This window comes from Pelophylax lessonae (genome assembly GCF_965119305.1).
Source record: "Pelophylax lessonae genome assembly, chromosome: 1".
NCBI lineage: Eukaryota > Metazoa > Chordata > Amphibia > Anura > Ranidae > Pelophylax > Pelophylax lessonae.
The window spans coordinates 532,627,899-532,650,638 of NC_138768.1; the positions used below are offsets into that span (position 1 = coordinate 532,627,899).

The window sequence follows — 22,740 nt, forward strand, 5'->3', positions numbered from 1 at the left end:
ATCACAAAAAGTGAATCCGTCTTACGGAATGATTCCGTAGCTTTCAGGTATACCCTGATTGCCCGAACCACATCCAAGGAATGCAACGCATGTTCCCGATGATGCTTGGGCTGAGGACACAAGGAAGGTAGTACAATATCTTCATTCAGATGAAAATCTGAAACCACCTTAGGAAGAAAAGATGGCTTAGGATGAAGTACTACCTTATCCCTATGAATCACTAGGTATGGGGACTGGCATGATAATGCAGCCAGTTCTGACACCCTGCGAGCAGAAGTAATAGCCACCAAGAAGACCACCTTCTGGGATAAAGTAAGCAAGGGAATCTCCCTGATGTTTTCAAAGGGAGGTTTCTGTAGAACCGACAAAACCAAATTAAGATCCCAGGGCGGTAAGGGCGCGCGGACTGGAGGAGCCAGGTGCCGCACCCCCTGGATGAAATTCCGCACCAAGGATTTGGTAGCTAAAGGTTTCTGAAAGAAGATTGCTAATGCTGAAACTTGACCCTTGATGGTGCTCAAGGCTAGCTTCTGCTCAACCCCTTGTTGCAAAAAGGCCAATATTCGAGACACCGAATAGGTACGTGGAGGAAATCCTAAAGATTCGCACCACGCAATATAAGTCTTCCATGTGTGATAATAGACTTTGCTGGAAGTCGCTTTCCTTGCTTTAATAAGGGTAGGAATGACAGAAGTAGACAAACCTCTGTCCTTCAGTACTTGGGTCTCAATGGCCAGGCCATTAAAACCAGCGACTGTAAAGCACGAAGGTAAATAGGTCCTTGAGACTACAGACACTCCCTGAGACGAAGTTCCCACGGAACGTCTGCGACTAACCTGTCCAAGTCGGCCAGGCCGGCTTGAAGAGGCCAGCCTAGAATTTCTAGGACCACTGGCGCTGATTGGATCTGAACCAGGCGTCCCTAGAGGTATCTGGCCCGACCATCCGAGAAAGTCTGGTCGTTTTCTGTTCCCACACATTTATCAGATACCTGATAGTTATCAGGCAAGGTGATCTTTTCTGGTTGAACCTCAGGGACCGAAGTCACCCGACTAGAGGCTACTTGGCCTATCTGGTCAATCAGATCCGATTCCTGTGAGGTATCGGGACTAATCTTAGGAAAAGGTAAAGGAAAAGATCTATACAGGGAACGGTAACTACCGCTTCCTGTACTTAAATGTTGGAAGGGAAGAATCGCACCGGTAGTAGTGGTAGATGCTCGATCTAATGTCCTGAATACCGGTGAAAACGTCCCCCCACCCTGAAATTGGGTGGGGGCGCACCTTCAGGCTGTGTACTCCTTTACTTCGGGTTTGGCTGGGTTGGTCCTCTGCTTGTCCGACCAACCCTTCTTGAACCCTCCTGGAGGAGTCTTGCCTTTCCCGGAAGTACCAGCCGGGCGTCCTTTATGGGCGGTAAAGAAAGGTCCTCGCTTGTTGCGAGGTTCCTTAGCTTTTGCAGCCTGTGGCAAAAAAGTACTCTTGCCCCCGGTGGCATCCTTAATGATTTCATCTAGGTTGGCTCCAAATAGACGATTCCCCTGGAAAGGGAGATTGGTCAAAGTCTTTTTGGAACCTAGGTCAGCTGACCAGCATTTTAACCACAGCACACGTCTGAGGATCACTGCTAACTTAGATGCATGCCCTAACAAGGGAGTAGTGTCCAAGGCTGCGTCACAGATAAACCGTAGCCCTTGTATGATCTGTTCTATCAAATCAGATGTCTCCTGGGGAATATCTTTTCCCCTAAGATCTTGGCGTACCATCTTCGCCCATTCTGTAAGTGTCTGGGAAACTAGACCAATAACAATTACTGGTCTAAATGCTGACCCTATCAGAGAAAAGATAGTGCGGGACTCCGCTTCTATCTTTCGATCCACCGGATCCTTAAAGGACGAAGTGTCCTCCACTGGAATAACCGTGGCTTTATTCAGCCTGGAAATAGGCGGATCCACGACTGGTGGTACCGTCCATTTCTTAATGATGGATTCCTCAAACGGATAGCGTCTAGCAATACGCTTGGAAATAGTAAAGGTACGTTTAGAATGTTCCCATTCTCCTTTAATCTGATTTCCAAAACATTTAGGTACAGGAAAAGCCTTCGCCGTCTTGATGGGCTTATTAGTCCCAAAAGGCCTCTCTGTTTCAGTTGCCTCTGCCGGTAAAGCCTCAAGTTTTAAGGTTTCTTGCACTGCCACAACTAGTGCGTCCACCAATGCTTCTTCCTGAATTATAGCAGGAGAAGAAGCGTCCTCCTCACTGTCTGAGGGGGCTTTACCTGGGATAGCAGCCCTTGCAGAGGAACCTGCAACTGCAGTGATCATCTCTGAATCAGAGTCAGAGGTGTCAGATAGTATAGGGGTAGGCGGGGGTCGCTTCCTTGACCCCCCGTCCCTGACAGGCCGCCTCCACCCGAGCCACCATAGACTCCAAAATTGCTGTAAATGACTCTATACTCTGTACACCGGCGGGTCCCGAGGCCCCCTCGGGGGAAACAGGTGGGGGAATCTGTGTGGCAGGGTCCATAATAACTCCAGTTACTTCCTGGATGATATAATTCAAAGTAAAGAAAAAACTTTTTTTTTTTTTTTTTTTTTTTTTGACCCTCAGCGCCACAAAAAACCCCTTAGTGTTACCTGCTAGGGATCCCTATCGATCGAGAGAGAGAGAGATAGACCCCCAGGCTCACCACTTGATGTTCAGAGTTGAACTGCAACAGCTTACAGCGCTGTCTTAGACAAACAGGAAGTCTTTTGGCTGGCTGCCCAGGAAGAAAGGAGGCGGCTCCGCCCCTCTGTACGCCTTCCGGCGCCTCCCCCAAGCTCCACGAGGTGTAGAATCACCTAAAACATGGCCGCCCCCATGCTGGAGACACGAGGCTACGCCAAAATGGCGGCTCGTGCGATCCAGCAAAAAAAATGGCGGCGGCCTGTGCTGACTAGCGGTGTGCTGCAGGCACACAACACTCTCTCTGCATGGGGATATGGCGTGTTTGGCGGTACCGGCCCTGGCGGACCGCATGGCCGTTCGGGAGGCCTGCTATTAGCTGGAGATCTGACTTGGAAGGCAGTCTACATGTCCATGGCTTCTGACTGGTAGGTAGCTTATACTTAACCCATAAGATTCCCAGAATGCCACAGATTACATCTTTAAAACATGTATACAATAGATTGTTAGCTCCCAAACCAAGCCTCCTGGCTTTTGCACACATAAAATCACACTCAAAGTAGGAGGATTTGTGACATGTTATAGGATAGAAAGAACTCTTTCTTACCATACAGAGAGGGGCCCGCGTTCACCACAAAACCCGTCAGGGAAAACAGGGGGAACATACTACTCACCATACCGGAACCAGGCGGGCACCAACTCCTGACAGTACCCCTCTCCACCGGGGCGGGAGGGCTGTCGACCGATACAGACGCCGTGACTCATGGTCTTTGGCGTTTCAGCGAGACGTTTAACTCGCGGGTTCAGTCCTTTAATGGGACTTTGTCGCGGCCGACTCAGCGCGGAGCTATGGCCTGCACGCGCTCGTAGGCTGAACTGGGGTGACCACCGGATCTCAACATCCAGCCCGTCGCCCAGTTCAGCTTTCTTGCTTGAAGATCTCACAGGAACACTAGAGAAAAAAAGCTGTCCAAAAATCCTTTTAGAAAAAAATTTCTTGCCAGGACCTAAGATCCCAGCAAGGTATCTAGGTCCTTACTCCTAACTAGACAGAAAATAACTGATTTGCTGAGGCAGAGAGAGAGAGGATATACCCTCTGGGACTGCCCCTAGGGTGTGGCCAGAGCTTTTTAATTTCCTGTCTAGTCCTGCTCCTGCGGAGGTAACATAACCCGAAGGTGGTGTATCACCGAGGACTACGTCTGTCGATGAGCGCTAGAGAAAAGAAAATATTTTACGGAAAGTACAAAAATCTTATCTTTCTTATCCTTTGTGGGGCACAGGAAGTTTTAAATTTTAAGGAAGTCCAAAAGCAGTTCAAATGAGGGATGGGCGACTCCGCAAACAATTGCTAACAGGTCCCCCATAGACTAAATTGTCCACCTACTAGAATTTACAGAACATGCTAACAGAAAACCAGGAGACAGCCTTGACAAGCTACCCGATGCAGCAAAGAGCAAGAGGCACTCTTATGCCTGTTAAGATCTAATGGAGTGAGCCTTAACAGGAAAGAGAGGGAACTCGATCCTTGAGACCATAGGCTTAAATGAATGTCTGAGTCACTTAGAGATGGCAGAACGAGAATCTAGGGAGGGGGGGTGCCCATCCAGTTTGACAAAAAGGCAATAAGTCTTTCTGAAAGAAGTGGAGGCTAATAGATTTGCACAGCTCAAGCTACATACAGGCAATGGAGGGAGATTTATTTTTGATGAACTGGAGAGACAACGGTACAAGAGAACAAATGTCTTGGTTAAGGTGAAGGACAAAAACTACCCTAGTCCTGAAGGAAGTCCTAGGCCTAAACACCATCTTGTGCAAGACAAAAAAAAAAGACTTCTTTGTAAGGTGATGGCTACAAGGAAAACCACTTTGTGAGGGAGATTAGAGAGGAATGTCCCAAGTGGAATAAAACTGCGGCTTCTGAAGTGAGAGAACCAGATCCTAAAAAAGCAATGGGGAACAGACGGGGGGAGCCACATGGGATATCCCCTGTACAAAAGTTAATCAGAGTGAGAGGCCAACAGAATTTGAAATCACACAAAAGGGCAGAAATGTAACATTTCATAGTGTTCAGAGCCAGGCACTGGTCCAGACCCACTGCAATAAAGGAAGAGATCTGAACCAAGGAGAAACTCCTGGGGTGAAAGCCACAGACTCACATCAAGTAAACTATGCCTTCCATCTCCAAAGATAGAACTAGTGGAAAAAAAACGGCTTCCCAGCCTTCAGCATCGTAGGAATCACAGACCCCAAGAAGCAGAATGGCAAACTGGCCCTTGGGACAATAAATCCAGACTTTCTAGCAGGGCCCAAAGTGCCTCTGCCAAAGGTCTTACCAGGTTGGCACAGTAAATCCTCCTGGGCCTGGGAAATAAGGAAAGATTACTGGAATCACCAATTCAATCCTGTGGAGCAGACAAGGAAGACATTTCAGAGAAGGAAAAGAAAAGATGTGTGCTTACCCCATGTATCTACTGCTACCACCTACTCCCTGCACCTTGATACAAATCTGTCCAGTTTTTTGATGGACTTGAAGGCTAAGAGGTCTGCATCCAGTGTCCTCACACCTGTGACAGATCCTTAACATTTCCAGGTGTAGGGATCATATTTCGGGGTCCAGGAGCTGCAGGCGCAATCTGTTTGCCAGTTGCCTACACCAAGAATGTACATGGCTGACAAGGCTAGAACATGCAGTTTTGTCCAGGACAGAATCCACTCTACCTCTCTTGCAAAACCCCTAGTTCCTCCTCAATGGTTGATATAGGCTACTGAAGTGGTGTGGTTAGATTATATATACGAATTGCATGGCCCTCCAACAATTTGGTACAACACTGAAGGGACAGCCAAATTGCTTGAAGGGACAGCCAAATTGCTTGAAGCTCAAGGATGTTTCAATGTCAGTGGACAAGATTCCTCCTATGTCCAAGTGCCCAGGACTCCTGCCCCAGCCCAGCAGGCTGACGTCCATCCTAAAGACTTCCTTCACTCAACCCTCTGAGCCTTCAAGACAGGGACAGCCTGGTCTTTGGCTTTAACTGAACCAGCCTGCCTAGAAACAGGACTAATTTGCCCATAACGGCAGAATGTTGTGATTCTTTTTTTCCCTGCTAGTCTGTACACGTTTGTATTCCTGCACTGGAATGCAAGCTGCCTAAGGATTTGCAAATGTCAACAGCCATCACCCCACACTGGAAAGTGGGGATTCATTTTCATGCAGAGGAAGGCTTGTCTGAAGATTCAGCAAACTTGGAGTGCCAATATTTGAAAGTGGGCAGAGAGCCAAGCTGAAGGTAAAAATATTGTAAAACCTTAAAACATACCCAATGAAGTGACTGGCCTCAGGTGATACACAGACATTAAACAAATCCTCCCACATAAGCTTATCTGTTTATCTGCAGTCTTCTCTACATCTGGTCAAAGTCCAGAATTTATAAAGCTTGTCTGAGAAATTGGGAAAAAAAGGGGACAGAAAGCTGATGTTACACTCTTCAGAGCTCAGTGAGGAGAGCTCCGAGAGCTGATTGGAGGGAATGCACCACCCCCCCCGTTCACACAACACCCAGGAACAGTCCTCCACTGTACCCTTTTTACTCTTGGTGTCAGGTGAACTTGTCAGAAGTGATGCATAGGAATGAAATAGCAGCTTTGGTCCTACCTGTAAATCCCTTTAGTACACTATGGGACGTAGGATAGTGTTTGAAAATGTCCAAAAGCAGTCCAACTGAGGGGTGGGCAATGGCAAATAAAACAAGGAACAAATCAATATGTTGGTAACAAGGGTAGCTTGAGGGAGCCACCTCTGCCTGGAGAACCTCACGATCGAAGTGAGCATCGTTGTGAACATTCACCTAGTAAAACAAACGTATGAACTGGACACTAGGTAGCAGCCTTGCAAATCTGAGAAAAAGACTCCTGATGTTAAGCCCATGAAGCACTAACTGATCTCGTGGAGTGAACTTTGACCAGTAAAAGAGGAACTTTGCCCAAGGTCATAATCTTGAATGATGATCTGAAGAATTCAGCTAGCATCAGTGGAATGAGAAGCAGGCTGTCCCCTAAAGGGATCTTCGGGAACAACAATGAGAAGACTGATGAAGTCAAACAGCACGCACCAGAAATGTCTTTAGAATGTTAAGCATTAAGAAGCAGGACAGATAGAACAATGCCCTGGTAAAGGAAAAGGAAGAATCTACCTTGGAAAGGAAAGAGACCCTGGTCCTCAAAGAACCAGACATTTTCCAGGTTTGGCCTTGGATGTCTAAATAAAACAAAACTGGACTCTCTTCAGTTTTAGAAGCAGAGGCTTTGCCACTAGGATTCTTGACTTTTTTTTGGCACAAAAGGGCTTTTTACCCCCTGGCCCCCCCATAATTTCTTTGATAAAGTTATCCACGGATTCACTAAAAAGGCATTCCCCTTTGAAATTCTTAAGAGACTGAAAGTCTCAATAGACTCTTCTTAGCTGCGAATCATATATCCACAGGGTCCTCAAACACCAGGATATCCCAAACAAGGACAGTTAAAGAATAAGGCCACCCTAAAACTAAAATCGCTGCATCTATAGATCTCCACATTCTAACACTAACCTATCTAGCCCTGTAAAGAATAAATCAGTGTGCTTACCTTTTTTGAAGCCGATCCGACCAGATCTCCAGTGGCAGGAGCTCTGCAGAGGACACGACTGACAACAGCTATGAAATGAATGGGATGTGACGTCACAGAGTTATTATGGGGCTTCAGTTGTCGGCAATGTCATCTGCAACCGCCTCCACAGCAAAGCTGAGGGCTGACAGCTCAGCGTGGGATCAGGTTGTATCGGCTTCAAAAAAGGAAAGTATACAGATGTTTTCTTTACAGGGCTAGATAGGTTAGTATTAGAACGTTGAGATCCACAGATGCAGGGGTTTTAGTTTTAGGGTGGACTTATCCTTTAAGGTCTGGCTTTAGAGGTGTGTTAGCATTCTGACTCTCTTCATGTATCTCAGAACCAGACAAAGCACTATCCTCATCTTTCACATGTGAATGGGAAATAGCTAGAGGGAGATCAGAGAGACTGTGTGGTGGAGGTCGAGAAGGCCAAGAGCTCCAACCAGGCTAAAAGCAAACTAAAATTCTGACATGGTAGTAGAACATTCCTCCCTCAAAAAACAAGAGGAGAAGACCACCCCAGTAGTGTTTAAGGAGGCCCATGAGGAGGGAAGCGACTTAGGCTGGGGGCAGTGGTCCAGACTAACATTGTTAGGACTCTCATGGCAAACAATGCAGACACCACCTGATTTTATAATTTATAAAAGGCTAGCGCTCAGGATTAAAATTGCTCTTATAATACAATAAAGTGGGCTGCTGCTTGGTATAAGAAAGGGACGTGCCTTGAAAAGTGTAAAATATGAAAACTACCTGCGCTGCTCCACAAAACAAATAAATATATATATATATATATATATATATATATATATATATATATATATATATATATATATATATATATATATATAATATATAAAGTGCTAGTGCTTAACTTAATATACACAATCAAAATTGCCAATCAATATACATAAATAATAAACGTGAATAAATAAAATAAATCAATAAATATCAACTGTTGTCTTCTTCTTTCAATTAATCATGTGCTCAAAAAACATTGTGCGGTGACAGTCTTTGTGCAAAAATATAAATTCAAAGTGCTGCGTGCTCATACAAAAAATACTGGTGCTCTCTGTACGTGAGTAGGTGCTCCCCTCTTGGTCCCCTACTCACCAGAAGCCAAATAATACAGCGCTTTCAGAATCTCCTTTGAAGATAAATGCCTTATTGGGCCAACATTTCAACAGCTTTATAGGTGTACTGTAGATCACAACATCTAGGTGATGCTCAAAAAAGAAAGAGATGCTGGCATCGTGAAGTATGTAAACACTTTATTCGATGCACACAATACAGGTTACACTTACAATTTAGCAGAGGTTCAAACGCCTGAAAATCATCCCACGGGTCGCCACTTCAAATGGCTATACTCACTCCCCGTGTCCCCATTGCCGGAAGTAGGATGCAGTCGGGCGTAGTATGTATTCGGACGAACAGCTTGACGCGTTTCGCTCTTCTAGGTGAGATGTTGTGATCTACAGTACACCTATAAAGCTGTTGAAATGTTGGCCCAATAAGGCATTTATTTTCAAAGGAGATTCTGAAAGCGCTGTATTATTTGGCTTCTGGGGAGTAGGGGACCAAGAGGGGAGCACCTACTCACGTACAGAGAGCACCAGTATTTTTTGTATGAGCACGCAGCACTTTGAATTTATATTTTTGCACAAAGACTGTCACCGCACAATGTTTTTTGAGCACATGATTAATTGAAAGAAGAAGAAGACAACAGTTGATATTTATTGATTTATTTTATTCACGTTTATTATTTATGTATATTGATTGGCAATTTTGATTGTGTATATTAAGTTAAGCACTAGCACTTTATATATTATATATATATATATATATATATATATATATATATATATATATATATATATATATATTTATTTGTTTTGTGGAGCAGCGCAGGTAGTTTCATAATTTACCACCTGATTTTAGCCGAAAACGAAGCCGAAACACCCCTTACCCCCTTATGCCTATGTACTGCCACAGTATAGGTGTGAGAACTTCCCTGGGGTACTCAATACATTTCAGGACAGAAGGGGTTAATGCCAACTGTGACTGTCACTGAAGGTAGCCGGAAGCCCAGAGGAAATGTAGCAGGTAGGCAGGCAGGAAAGGCTGAGCCGGGTTGGAGTGTGTTTCTCAAAATGGCGTGCGCATATGCAGTGAGCCCAACCTAGAAGCAGGCTGCACAGGCTCAGTTAGGTTTAGGGCTCCCAGGCTGATACCTGGGGAAAAAAAAAAAGTCTCAAATCTAAACATAAAACCACATTTCTGTGACTGAAAATGTCACAGATGGCACTCCACCACAAAACCCCATGGGAGACCGGAGCATCACACCTGGGCTCCCATTAAAAGGACAATAGGACCCAGCCACACGTGATGAAGCCAAGGAGAACCCTTTGGTGGTAGCAGACCCAGAAGTCTGGATTATCAGTAGGCATGCTGCAAGCAACCACATTACTTAAAAATTATGTGGGGGCACCAGGTACAGCGGGACTGTCCAACACTTGTGTCTAGAATCAGACATGTAGCAACTACAGCACAGTTAGGCAACATACAGGCTTAAGAGGCCAAACCTTGTGTACTCATAAAATCTGGACAACTGGTAGAAGGTGAGGGTATGAGTTGGATGGCTGGAGGTAACCAAAGTCACTGTAGGCAGGAAGGGATTGAAGATCTGTGTGGCTCTTGCAAGCAAGAGCATTAAGGAGTAGATGCTTTGAGGCTGTACAACAGGAAAGAGTGTGGAGAATATACAACACCCAACACAGAGGATGATGTTGGCACTCGATCCCACAGCATCAACCTTTTATATGCTGAAAAACCGTGGGAAGCAGGGAATAACAGCACCCAGCGACCAATAAAATTAGGGCATTACTGATGCTCAGCCTAACTGGTCTACTAACTAAATGAGTCTTCAGAGACAGGGAAAGCATAAATGAAATGCAAGTGGCCCAGGACCTGGAAAGCACTCCACAGCTAACTTATGCAGGCCATACACAGAGCAATTTTTTTCCTGCAAACACAGACAGTGTTGACAGGAGAATCCCTCCCGATGAGCGGACAAGGGAAGTCGTCCCTGGTGGAAGAAGACCGAGATGATCGCTAGTGGCAATACCAGCCGCTAGCAATAATTGCATTCAAAACCTGGCAGGCTGCCAGTACCCAAGTTGATCCATTTAGCCTGCTCATACATGGTTCAAATCTTGGCTGTTTCCTACTGAACCAGCTGAGATTTGAACAGTCTATGGCCAGCCTTAAACTGAATTATAGAAAGTAATCCACATGGAGCCTAGTGCCTGAAGTTCACTTCCAGGCTAGCAGGGTTAGGATGTGGTGCAGTCCAAAGTTAGGCCAAGGAAAGAGCGCGAGGGTGTGCAGCAGCGGTGATAAGGAGAGTCCTAATTGTAGAAAACAATTTAAAAAAAGAAGAGCAGGTAAAATAACTGTTTAGACTTTGCAAAAGCAGAGCTGAAGAAAAGATGCCTTTCCCCTAGGACACCAGAAAAAAAACTAGGGCATTTTGGTAGTAGAACAGGTAAACCTGAACCGGCCTACAGTTATTTTATTTTTTTTACAGTTTGCCAGCATTCAATCCTGTAGGCAGCAGTATAACCTGAAGGATTAAGACTTCCTGTGTCCCTCAATTGACTAGAAAATATTTACTTTTATTTTTTTGGTTAAGGTACACTTTAACACCATACCCATATATCTCAGGCAACTGACTCCAAAATCAATTTTCTCAGCACATTCTCACATGACAGGTTTGCCTTGATAACTTTTTTTAAAAAATTGTTTAGGTTGTTGCTGCCAGAGCCAAACAGACCTCTATTAACATTTGTTTCGAAAAACAGCAAGTCAATAGGCAAAGACAAGGCATCCTAGCAATAAAGCTAGATGCAGGAAAAGTAATATGGTTATTTAATGTGGGAAAACTCATTTCAACCGAACCTATAGTGCCTTTAAGTATTTATACCACTTGAAATTTTCCACATTTTGTCATGTTACAATCAAAAATGTAAAGTGTATTTTATTGGGATTTTATGTGATAGACCAACACAAAGTGGCACATAATTGTGAAGTGGAAGGAAAATACCTGAAAAAATGTGGCATGCATTTGTATTCAGCCCCTTTTACTCTGATACCCCCTAACAAAAATCTAGTGGAACCAATTTCCTTCAGAAGTCACCTAATTAGTAAATAAAGTCCACCTGTGTGTAATTTAATCTCAGTGTAAATACAGCTATTCTGTGAAGCCCTCAGAGATTTGTTAGAGAACCCTTGTGAATAAACAGCAACACGAAGGCCAAGGAACACACGAGGCAGGTAAGGGATAAAGTTGTGCAGAAGGATAAAGCAGGGTTAGGTTATAAAAAGATATTCCAAGCTTTGAACACCTTACGGAGCACTGTTCACTCCATCATCCAAAAATGGAAAGAGTATGGCACAACTGCAAACCTACCAAGACATGGTTGTCCACCTAAACTGACAGGCCGGGCAAGGAGAGCAATAAATCAGAGAAGAAGCCAAGAGGCCCATGGTAACTCTGAAGGAGCTGCAGAGATCCACAGCTCAGGTGGGAGAATCTGTCCACAGTACAACTATTAGTCATGCACTCCACAAATCTGGCCTTTATGGAAGAGTGGCAAAAAGAAATCCATTGTTAAAAGAAAGCCATATAAAATCCTGTTTGCAGTTTGCGAGAAGCCATGTGGGGGACACAGCAAACATGTGGAAGAAGGAGATCTGGTCGGATGAGACCAGAATGTAACTTTTTGGCCTAAAAGCAAAACGCTATGTGTGGTTGAAAACTAACATTGCACATCACCTTGAACACACCATCCCCACCATGAAACATGGTGGTGGCAGCATCATGTTGGGAGGATGCTTTTATTCAAGAGGGACAGGGAAGCTGGTGGTGGCACCATCATGCTGTGGAGAGGTTCTTCAGCAGAGGGAACTGGGAGACTAGTCAGGATCGAGGGAAAGATGAATGCAGCAATGTACAGAGAAATGCTTGATGAAAATCTGCTTCAGAGCGCTCTGGACCTCAGACTGGGGCCAAGGTTCATTTTCCAACAGGACAATGACCCAAAGCACACAGCCAAGATAACAAAGAAGTGGCTACTGGAAAACACTGTGACTGTCCTTGAGCGGCCCAGCCAGAGCCCAGACTTGAACCCCATTGAACATCTCTGGAGAGATCTGAAAATGGCTGTGCACTCCCCATCCAACCTAATGCAGCTTAGGAGGTCCTGCAAAGAAGAATGGGAGAAACTGCCCAAAAATAGGTGTGCAAAGCTTGTAGCATCATACTCAAAAAGACTTGAGGCTGTAATTGGTGACAAAGGTGCTTCAATAAAGTATTGAGCAAAAGCTGTGAATACTTATGTGATTTTTTCCCTTTTTTAAAAATTTGCAAAGATTTCAAACAAACGTCTATCACGTTGGTATTATGGGGTATGGTTTGTAGAATTTTGAGGAAAATAATGAATTGAATCCATTTTCGATTCAGGCTGTAACATAAAATGTGGAAAAAGTGAAGCACTGTGAATACTTTCCAGATGCACTGTATATGCTGTAATTATTTAATACATTTTAACAAATTATCTTTGTGTGTGCATATGTATTGTACATCTAGAAACAAGTAGAAATATATACAAAAGGTTTCCTACAATAAACGGAAGAGAATGTGATTTTTTTTTTTTTTAACACCCCAGAGGAGGAGGAACTTCACAGTTTCTGACCGCTTTCACCCTGTATTGGTTTTGACTTTAGAATATGTAGTAATGTTTTGATCAATCACACAAAAAATCTGGTAAGATACAGAGTTTACGTGCAGAATAAGGAAGTGTGAATAAGGCAACACGATCTTACCCTGACGGCATTGATGAAGTCCAGTAGAGTGAAGTCTTCCTTTCCATAGATTGTCCACCTGTCCCAGATCGTGAATGAAATTCCATTTCTGTGACACAAATTGTAACAAACATTCAGATTTAGAATCTACAAACACCTCACCACTCCAAAAGGCCCCAATCACTTCCCTCTGCTGTAGGGAAAACTAGGGGCTGACCAAAGGAGCCCATTCACACTGCTCTCAAATCCAATGTAAAAATGAGTGGGCTGCACACTGATGTCTTTTGGAAAAAAATGAACGGACCAAAGCGGTACATGTGGCAGAATCCCACCTGGAAACATCTTAGTCACATAGGGTGAAACGCATCAGAGAAGGGAAGTCTCCAAACAGGAATTTACAGCATGTGCTGTTTAGCTCAATAACGTTGCTTCGGAAAAAGTGACGTCATTGGTGTGCAACATGCTGATTTTCACATTGGGTTCGGTCTTTTTCTAGTCAGTGTTTCAGTTTACTTTTTATATAGCCAGGTTGGCATGATTTGCAAAAACGAAAACTTTTGAAGTTCCTTATAAAAAATATATTAAAGCATAAGATCCATAACTGGCTTAACAGCATAGAAAGCTGTGCAGCCAGTAAAACAATTGGATACTTCTAGCAAACACTACTTCTTTATTAATCACAAGCTGATAAGATAGTATTGTTGGTAAACCCACACATTTAAAAGTCAATAGCTCTTATTACCAGACTGCACATTAGAGGTCACACATGGCTGGCAAGGGACCACTTTCAAGTACCAATAGCTCTTATTATCAGAATGCACATTACAATGGTCATTTAAAGCTGCAGGGTGCTGAAGCTCCCAACATCAATAGCTTTAGTAACTGAATTTTGGTATAAACAGGATTGAAACAATTATTTTAAGGCTCATTCACACTCAGGTGCATTGGGAATGTGCTGGACAGCTTTGCCCCGGGCAGTTTCAACACAAGTCGAGGCAGAAAACCTTGCTCCCTATGAGGCCAGTGCACACCACCATGTTGCAGCGGTGTGTACTGAAAAAAGTACTGCATGCACTACTTATGGTGCAACACAATCCACTGCCCTGCCCTACGGTGTTATGAAAAGGTGATTTTCCAATTACAAAAAACATCTAGTGCGTGTATGTGTGTTAACACACACACACACACACTATATACACAATCTTATATATAGCTTAAGGATATGATGGTCTTGTGGTTAGGGCAACATATCTTTTGATTACATGGCTGGGGGTCACTATGGTGTACTAGTTAAGGTTAACTCTTAATAACCTTTAGTGCCCGTTTACACTAGAATGCCATGTAGGAAACCCGTGTTCCGTGCCGGTTTGCTGCACTGCATTCACACCGTAATTCCCAGTCGATCTGCAGCAGATGTCAATGCAAAGTTAACAGTACACCAAAAGCAGGTTGCAAACACAGTGCATTTGTTGCACCAAATCGTATGGTACAAAACCATGCGCTGCAGTGCGTTTTCAAAAGTACTGCATGCACAACTTTTGGTGCGGTGTGATTTCAGCCCACTAAAAATAATAATTGGGGCTGAAATCGCACTGCAGAAAACGTTCTATGCATTGCACAGGAACTGCACAGCATTCTTGTGCGATTCACATGAATTTACTAGTGTGAATGGGCCCTAAAATTACTAGGCAGCCTGCAAAGTACTCATGTTTACTTACTGGGTGTTACAGCTAGCACAGCAAATAAACGTTGTCATAACACAACAATGATCATTATAGTTGGCTTCAGATGATAAATCAGGGATTGGAATTATTTTACGCTGCAGACAAGCAGAAACAAAAATGCCCCCCCCAGTTAATTGCTTATTTACTTTAAGGGCAGAGAATTACAGTGATACTAAAGTCTCTCTTTTTTTGATTTCTTTAAAAATAACAAACATGTTATACTTACCTGCTCTGTGTAGTGGTTTTGGACAGAGCAGCCCAGATCCTCCTCTTCTCGGGTCCCTCGCTGGCGCTCCTGGCCCCTGCCTCCTGTCAAGTGCACCCACAGCAAGCAGCTCTGTGTGTTCATTCGGATTCAGAGCCGCGGTTTGGCCCTGCCCCCCTCTCCACATTGGCTAATTGACTTTGACAGCAGCGGGAGCCAATCAGGAGGGAGGGAGAGTCCAAGATGGTTGAATGCCCGTGCACATCGATGGATTGAGATGGGGCTCAGGTAAGTATTAGGGTGACTTGGGGGGGCGTGTGGGAACGACTTCTGCACACAGAAGGATTTTTGTCCTAATGCATTAAGTTAAAAAACCTCCTGCCTTTAGAACCACTTCAAGGAGTAAATACTTAACAGTGGGGAAAATAATTATTTGATCCCCTGCAGATTTTGTAAGTTTGCCCATTTACAAAGAAATTAAAGGTCTATAATTTTATCATAGGTGTATTTTACAATGATAGAGACAGTACATCAACCAAAAATTCAGAAAATAAAACATGATACAAGTGTTATAAATTGAGTTCAGTGAGTAAAATAACTATTTGATCCCCTACAACTAACAATAATTCTGGCTCCCACAGACTGGCTACAGTATGTGCTCATGTGGTACACAGATTAGTCCTGTCAATTTAAGAAGCTGCTCCTAACGACAACTCATTATGTGTATAAAAGACACCTGTCCGCAGAATCTCTTTCTTCCATTCAAACCTTACCATCATGGGCAAGTAGGGATGTCAAAGGATGTCAGGGACAAGACTGTAGACCTACAAAAGGCTGAAATGGGCTACAAGAGACAACTGTTGAAGCGAATATTCACAAAAAGAAGAAGTAAAAAATAACCATCAAATCGCATTCGGTCTGGGAATCAATGCAAGATTTCAGCTCATGGGGTAAGGATGATCATGAGAAAAGTGAGGGATAAGCCCAGAACTATAAGAGAGGAGCTTGTAAATGACCTCAAGGCAGTTGGGACCACAGTCACCAAACAAACCATTGGTAACATAATACGCCGCCATGGATTGAAATCCTGCAGCGCCCACAAGGTCCCCCCCTCCCCTCCTCAAGTAGGCACATGTACACGCCCATCTGAAGTTTGCCAATGAACATCTAAATGATTCCGAAAAAGACAAAAGAAATTGCTGTGGTCAGATGAGACCAAAATGAAACTCTTTGGCATTAACTCGACTCGCCGTGTTTGGAGGAAGAAAAATGCTGACTATGACCCTAAGAACACCATCCCTACAGTCAAGCACGGAGGTGGAAACATTATGCTTTGGGGCTGTTTCTTTAAAAAAGGTACAGGCCGACTTTGCTGCATTGAGGGGCCAATAGATGGGGCCATGTATTGTAAAATCTTGGATTAGAACCTTCTTCCCACAGCCAGAACACTGAAGCTTAGTCAGTCACTCGGACAGCCAGCTCCGTCAGCAACGCGCAGGCCGCAAACCGTGGCCTCAATTTTTAGCCCGATCTGCCTGCTAGAGTCGATCAGTCGGCATCCACTCAGCTCGATCAGACCACGTTCAGCATGGTAAGGCACTCGGATGGCTTAGTCAGTCCCTCGGACAATTTGGACAGGTACCTGGACCACCGCGAGTAAGCCTCAAAGCCACGGCCTCAATTTTCGTCTCAATCCAGCCGCATGCATCCATCGGCATTACCGTCTGTTTAACTCAGTCAGCTTGGTCAGACACTTGGTCGGCTTGGGCAGGCACTCAGTCAGCTTGGTCAGGTATCTGGACAGCTGCGAGTAGGCTGCAAAGCTACGGACTAAATTTTCAGCCCGATCCAGCCACGTGGGGTGCAGACCCGCGGAAGAGGAGACATCGGCTCCCCTCCCAGCCTATAAACCCAAAGGACACCTCTGCTCCAGTCACTAACCCCCAGGGTTCCGGGAACTTGCTCAAATACCCTGTGTGCGATCTGGACAGCCCAGTCACCAACAACCACATCCACCCACCCTTACTGGAGAAAGTGGAAAAGCCAGCTCCTACCTCACCCTGGGAGGGGGGACGTGGGGGTAAGTTGGGCTCAAAAGATCCCCGTGACTGTTAGAGGGGCTGGGGGAATGGAAAGGAACCTGGGGGTCCGAGCATCCCAAGGAGGGGCCCACGTCCACCCCGAGGGACCACAAAGGGGAAGGGGAGATATTACTTACCACACCATGGACCGGATGGGCACCACTCTGGGCAGACCACTTCCCCATCTTGGAATAGGGGGTGCTGACGGCCAAGGGGTATGCTGAGACTCAGGCCAAACCAGGTCGTGTGCATCCCGGCGAGATGTTTTACTCGCGGGCCAGCCCCCGTCCACTGGGGCTCTGTCGTGGCAAGGCCTAGCGGGGAGCTGTGACCTGCACATGCTCGCTGGCCAGACTTGGAGACCTTAAGGATCTAGAATATCCAGTCCGACGCCCAGTCCGACTGTTGATTGTAATTCTCTTAGGAACATAACTAGCTAAAAAAAAAATTTTTAACAAAAGGTTACCTTTCAAATAAAAAACATGCTGGGACCGAAGTCCCAGCAGGGAACTAGGTTCTACTCCTAAACTAGGCAGAAACAAACTGAATCCTATAGCAGAGTGAGTGGGTGTATGCCCCCAGGGACTGCCCCATAGGGGTGGTAAAGTTTTTTCCGCCTAGTGTTCTACTCCTGTAGGGGGCAGCATAACCCAATGGTTAAGGAGAATATGGAGCTGCGTCTGTCAATGAACAATAGAGAAAAATAAGATTTCATATAAAATATCTAATGTAGGGAAAACAAAGGATATGCCTTTATGACATTCAGTCATTTAATTACCTGATATGCGTTCTTTTTACTTCTGCAGTCTCTGTGAACACAATGATTGGAATTGCAAGGTTAAAGAAACAGTTCTTGTAAGCTTCAAATGGATGCCCGCCAACCACTTTAATCAACTCCAGGGCAACCTAGGATGGAAGTTAAGGAAGTTCAGTAAGAATTGATGGTTTGCATTTCCTGAATACTACTACTTTCTTGTGTCCTACTGGTAAGATTGGGTACTGCACAATAAGCATAACATCAAGTGGTTCCATACAAGAACCAAATGTATTTCATAGTTCAACCAAATAATGGAGATCTAGTTTGTTTGTTATAAGAGGGAAATATATTCAAATTCTTTAGACAAAGAACAATAGATCAGTACCTTTTTTTACAATAGCATATCTAATTACAAACATAAACCGAAGATCAGGATCTGAGCTACAACCTAACCACTTCCAGACCAAGCCATTTCTGGCACTCCTCTCCTACATGTAAAAATCATCATTTTTGTGCTAGAAAATTACTCAGAACCCTTAAACATTATATCGTTTTTTTTAGCAGAGACCCTAGGGAATAAAAATGGTGGTCGTTGCAAATTTTTATGACACGCGGTATTTGCGCAACAATTTTTTAAAAGCATTTAAAAAAAAAAAAAAAAAACACAAACACTAAAGTCAGCCCGATTTTTTTGTATAATGTGAAAGATGTTACGCTGAGTAAATAGATACCTAACATGTAACACTTTAAAATTGCGCACACTCATAGAATGGCGGCAAACGTTGGTACTTCCAGATCTCCATAGGTGACGATTTAATAATTTTTTTACAGGTTACCTGTTTATTGCTTTCGCTCTAACATTCATGACGATACCTCACATGTGTGGTTTGAAAGACGTTTACATATACATATACGCGTGACGTACATATGCCTTTACTTCTGGGTGCTTTCAATTTTTTTTTTTTATAGTTTATTTTACTTTTACTTCTTGATTTTTAAACTATCCCTTTAATCACTTCTATCCCTTTAATCACTTTTATTCCTATTACAGGAAATGTAAACATCCCTTGTTAATAGGAGAAGGGCATGACAGGTCCTCTTTACAGAGAGATCTGTGGTCTATAATCTCTCCTCTAGGCCTGAGATAAAAAAAAAGCGATCTCAGGCCCTCCAGGTAAAAAAAACATCTGCCAAGGCCAGACATCTGCCAAGGCCAGACATGACGTCATAACGTCATGCCCAGCCTCCAAAGGTCAGAGATGACCAGGGATCACCTGGTCCTCGGCCAGCTCTATGGTAAGCGACCGCCCCTGGCCAATTCATTCTCCGGATCGCTGATCACATGGGCAAGCCGATAGAAGCATCGGAGGGGGGCTGTTGTCCTTCGCCTGTCTTTAAAAAAAAAAAAAAAAAAAAAAATGAAGCGGCTGAATAGCCGCTATGATTGTTTTTACTGTGCCGGAAATCGCTGGCAGGAAAAGAAAAAAGATATCTGAATGATGCCCGCAGCTGAGGTCCTTGGGCAGGAAGTGGTTAACCATACTATGCAGCTTCAGTACTTCATGGTTTTCAGGAGGGCTGTGTAAGGTAAGGAGCACATAAAGCATTTCATGTCACAAATTATAGTAGAGTAGATATATACTTTGTAAATATTATATGTTTGGCCTTTTTCTTTTCTATTTTTCTTTTCCCTAGATCTGCCAATATTTATCTGTTACTCTAGACCAGCAACCAAAGCTTAGATTATGCTGTAAAACCATTGTTATGATAGGCTACACATAAACCATTGTGATGCCTATTACTAACCATTGCTGATACCGTTGTGATTGGAAACAATCCCGGTACCATGCAATGTACTTTTGAATACATGTTTTATTATAAATGTTTTTCCCATATTGGTGTCTTACATTTGTATAGATACACGGTGATGTATTGCTGTATATTCTATAATGTCTGTAAATGGTATACATGGATTCGCTTTCCATTTACTTTTGATTTCTGCATTGGAGTTTTTTCATGCACATTCACTGTCCTCTGCTACCTACTATCTGACTGCAGGGGGCGGCATCACTCGGCACTCCCAACGGATGTGTGGTCTCTGGACTGACAGACTTACGGGGCTTTGTTCCCGCCCATGTCTGATCATGTGGCTGCGTACAGCTGTGAATGCGGCTGAGTACCACGCAGCACGGCGCGCGCCTGCGCATGGCTAGCGCCGTTAGAGACCTGACCCGACGCGTTGTCGTCACTTCCGCCCGGATGTGCGTACGCACGCCGGGTTGAGGGGATGCTCATAAGGTGGCGGATGGACAATTCCCCTGCAGATGCCGGGGTGTACGCCAGCAGATCGGACACAAGGTAAGCGCTGTGGAGCTTTCTTTAAACAGGATAGATCGATATACATTTAAATTAACGTTTCCTAACTCATACATAACTTGCCTTTTGCTATACAGATATCCAAGTGCCTCTCACCTTCTTAAAGGGAGTCCTCATCTGAAAAATCTATTTATCCTCCCATTGTTGCTATATATGCAAATTTGGAGCCAAAAAAAGAACTTCCTGTGATATTCAGATGTAGTTACAGATACACTTGCATATATCTAACCTAAGTGTGGTAAGCTCAAATTCTAATAGAGCCATTAATCCCTGTAGACTCAAACCTTTCCAAGGTATGGTATTATATAATACTTTCATGTCCTACAGAGAGAAGTGCCATACTGTCTGGCCAAACAACTCTATGGGCATTCTATGAGCTATCAGATACCGATACTATCACATACAGGTATTGTGACAATGTCACGCATAATTACTATTACCCAAATCACGCTACCTTAATGACCCCCTCCACATCCGTGGGTGAGGCGTTCACTGGGTGGCCATCCCTGCATGCTTCATGGTGGTGGGAGCCCCGGACCAGTATGTGGTTGTGCATGCGAATAACTCCTCTGTATAAAATTGTTGACTACAATGTTCTCATAATATATTTCTATTATACAGGAACTCCAAGGCAAACTAATATACCATATAATTCTATACCCCTGAAGAAGCGGAGTGTTGAAACCCGCGAAACATGTTGGGTTAATGCCCGGTACCTTGGTTTGGGGTTACCGGCGTTTGTATAACATCAATACTGCCTGAAATGTTCAGAACTGTGTGCAATTGAAATGACTATGATGGTAATCTGTTCTGTACAATTTTTATTTTACAATTTCTTTTTTCTATTTTGTATGCAATTATTTTTAATGTAATAATAAAATTTATAATTCTATACATGGTGATCTTCCATCGTTGACTACAGTACCGTTAAAATCCCACTAGCCCTCAATCATTCTTTCTTTGTCTATTCCTTCTCTTCCAATTTTTCCCATTCTAATCCTTTTTTCCCTCTTCTTCCCCTTCCCTCTTTCTCCTTTTTTCTCCCCCTTCCCTTTTTCTTTATTTCTTCTCCCCTTTTTCTTTCCCCTCTCTTTTTCTTTTTCCCTTGTCACCTTCCCTTGTTGTTCTTTTTTCTTTATTTTTTCCCCCTTTTGTACTCCACACTTTCCTCCTCTCCTACTGTATTCCTTCCCCTTTTCTCTTTTCCGGCTTGCGATTGCTCCTCTCCCAGGCTTCTTTATCCCCTCTGTGTTTACCTTTCTATTCCATCTTTTGGATCTCTTCAATTTAAACAAGGTTTTTGTGTTAGACCCCCACACCAGGGTTCCACACAATTCCCAGTTTTTTTGAATTACTATTAGGGATGTTGGTACAGTATTACAATTACACAACAAACATTTAATTATGATAGTAGAGTAGATGTAATGATTTGAACAATCAGAGATATTATAAAGACTAAGAAAGAGACATAGGTGTAACAGATTTAAGTGTTCAAGGAAATCTTGTGATCCTCCGGTTCACCAGACTCCAACCATGCTTTAGGTCACAAGACCTGCATAAGCTTTAAATGTGGGTGCTGACGCCAGTAGTCTTTGTTCACTTTGAGGACTTTGCTGATTTCCCATGTGTAGGTCATAGCTGTCAAGTTGCCTTGTTATAGCAGACCGGTTTATGTTGAACTAAAAACCCTAAACGTGTCTTTTTATTTTTTATTTTTTTTCCTTACTCAACAGAAGTACAGTTTGAATTTAGTTCCGTTTTGTAATTTGTAATCTGCACTCAGGTAAATGTTGCTGCGCCTAAGCCCTCTTGTGCTGTATGTATTAAACCATCAGCATATAAACTTTATACCATGGCCTTGCATAAAATATCATTAAAGTGCTTTTGCATTTATAACTTCCTCCAAAGTTTTCAGTGCAAAGCAAATAAAGTATAGTCCTTAAAAAAACTTTTAAAACCACAGTGCAGCTAATTTAGTGGTTCTCAACAATGTGATCCAGATGACAGAATCCGCACTCAGGTGTCTTTCTAGCTGCTCTCATAACATCACAACGTTTGTCTCTCTGCTGTGTAGTTACATTTAATTTCTCACAAATATCAATTTGACTGCAGCTACACTCCTCTAATTAGGTTTACTAGACAATTTTATTATGAATTCTGTCCACAATCTTTTTCTCTAGATCTAGAAGATCTCAAAGCGGACCTTTGCACTGCCTCTGCATCAACATAAATGAAGCATAAAACGCAGACTGCAGAGGACAGCCATGTGATCCACAAATAAGGGAAGGGGAGGAGGAGGAGGGGGAAGTACATGAAAGCCAAAACATTTTTGGCACTAATTTTGATCTGGGAGTAGCCTTAATCAAACATTGAAAAATACATATTAGGCTAGGTTCACAACTAAGCAGCTCTACAATGGGCTGCC

At 43.6% G+C, this 22,740-nt stretch overlaps 1 protein-coding gene across 2 annotated transcripts in view; it reads right to left on the reverse strand.

The window, feature by feature from the left end:
• The window catches only part of UBA6 (ubiquitin like modifier activating enzyme 6), a 142,949-nt gene that overhangs the window by 15,458 nt on the left and 104,751 nt on the right, over nt 1-22,740 (reverse strand). For both annotated transcript variants that reach the window (XM_082243659.1, XM_082243658.1), the window contains exons 30-31: nt 17,961-18,088; nt 13,194-13,281 (exon numbers count right to left, since the gene is read on the reverse strand). In XM_082243659.1, the coding sequence (XP_082099785.1) occupies nt 13,194-13,281; nt 17,961-18,088 (216 nt within the window). The remainder of the gene's footprint in view (nt 1-13,193; nt 13,282-17,960; nt 18,089-22,740) is intronic.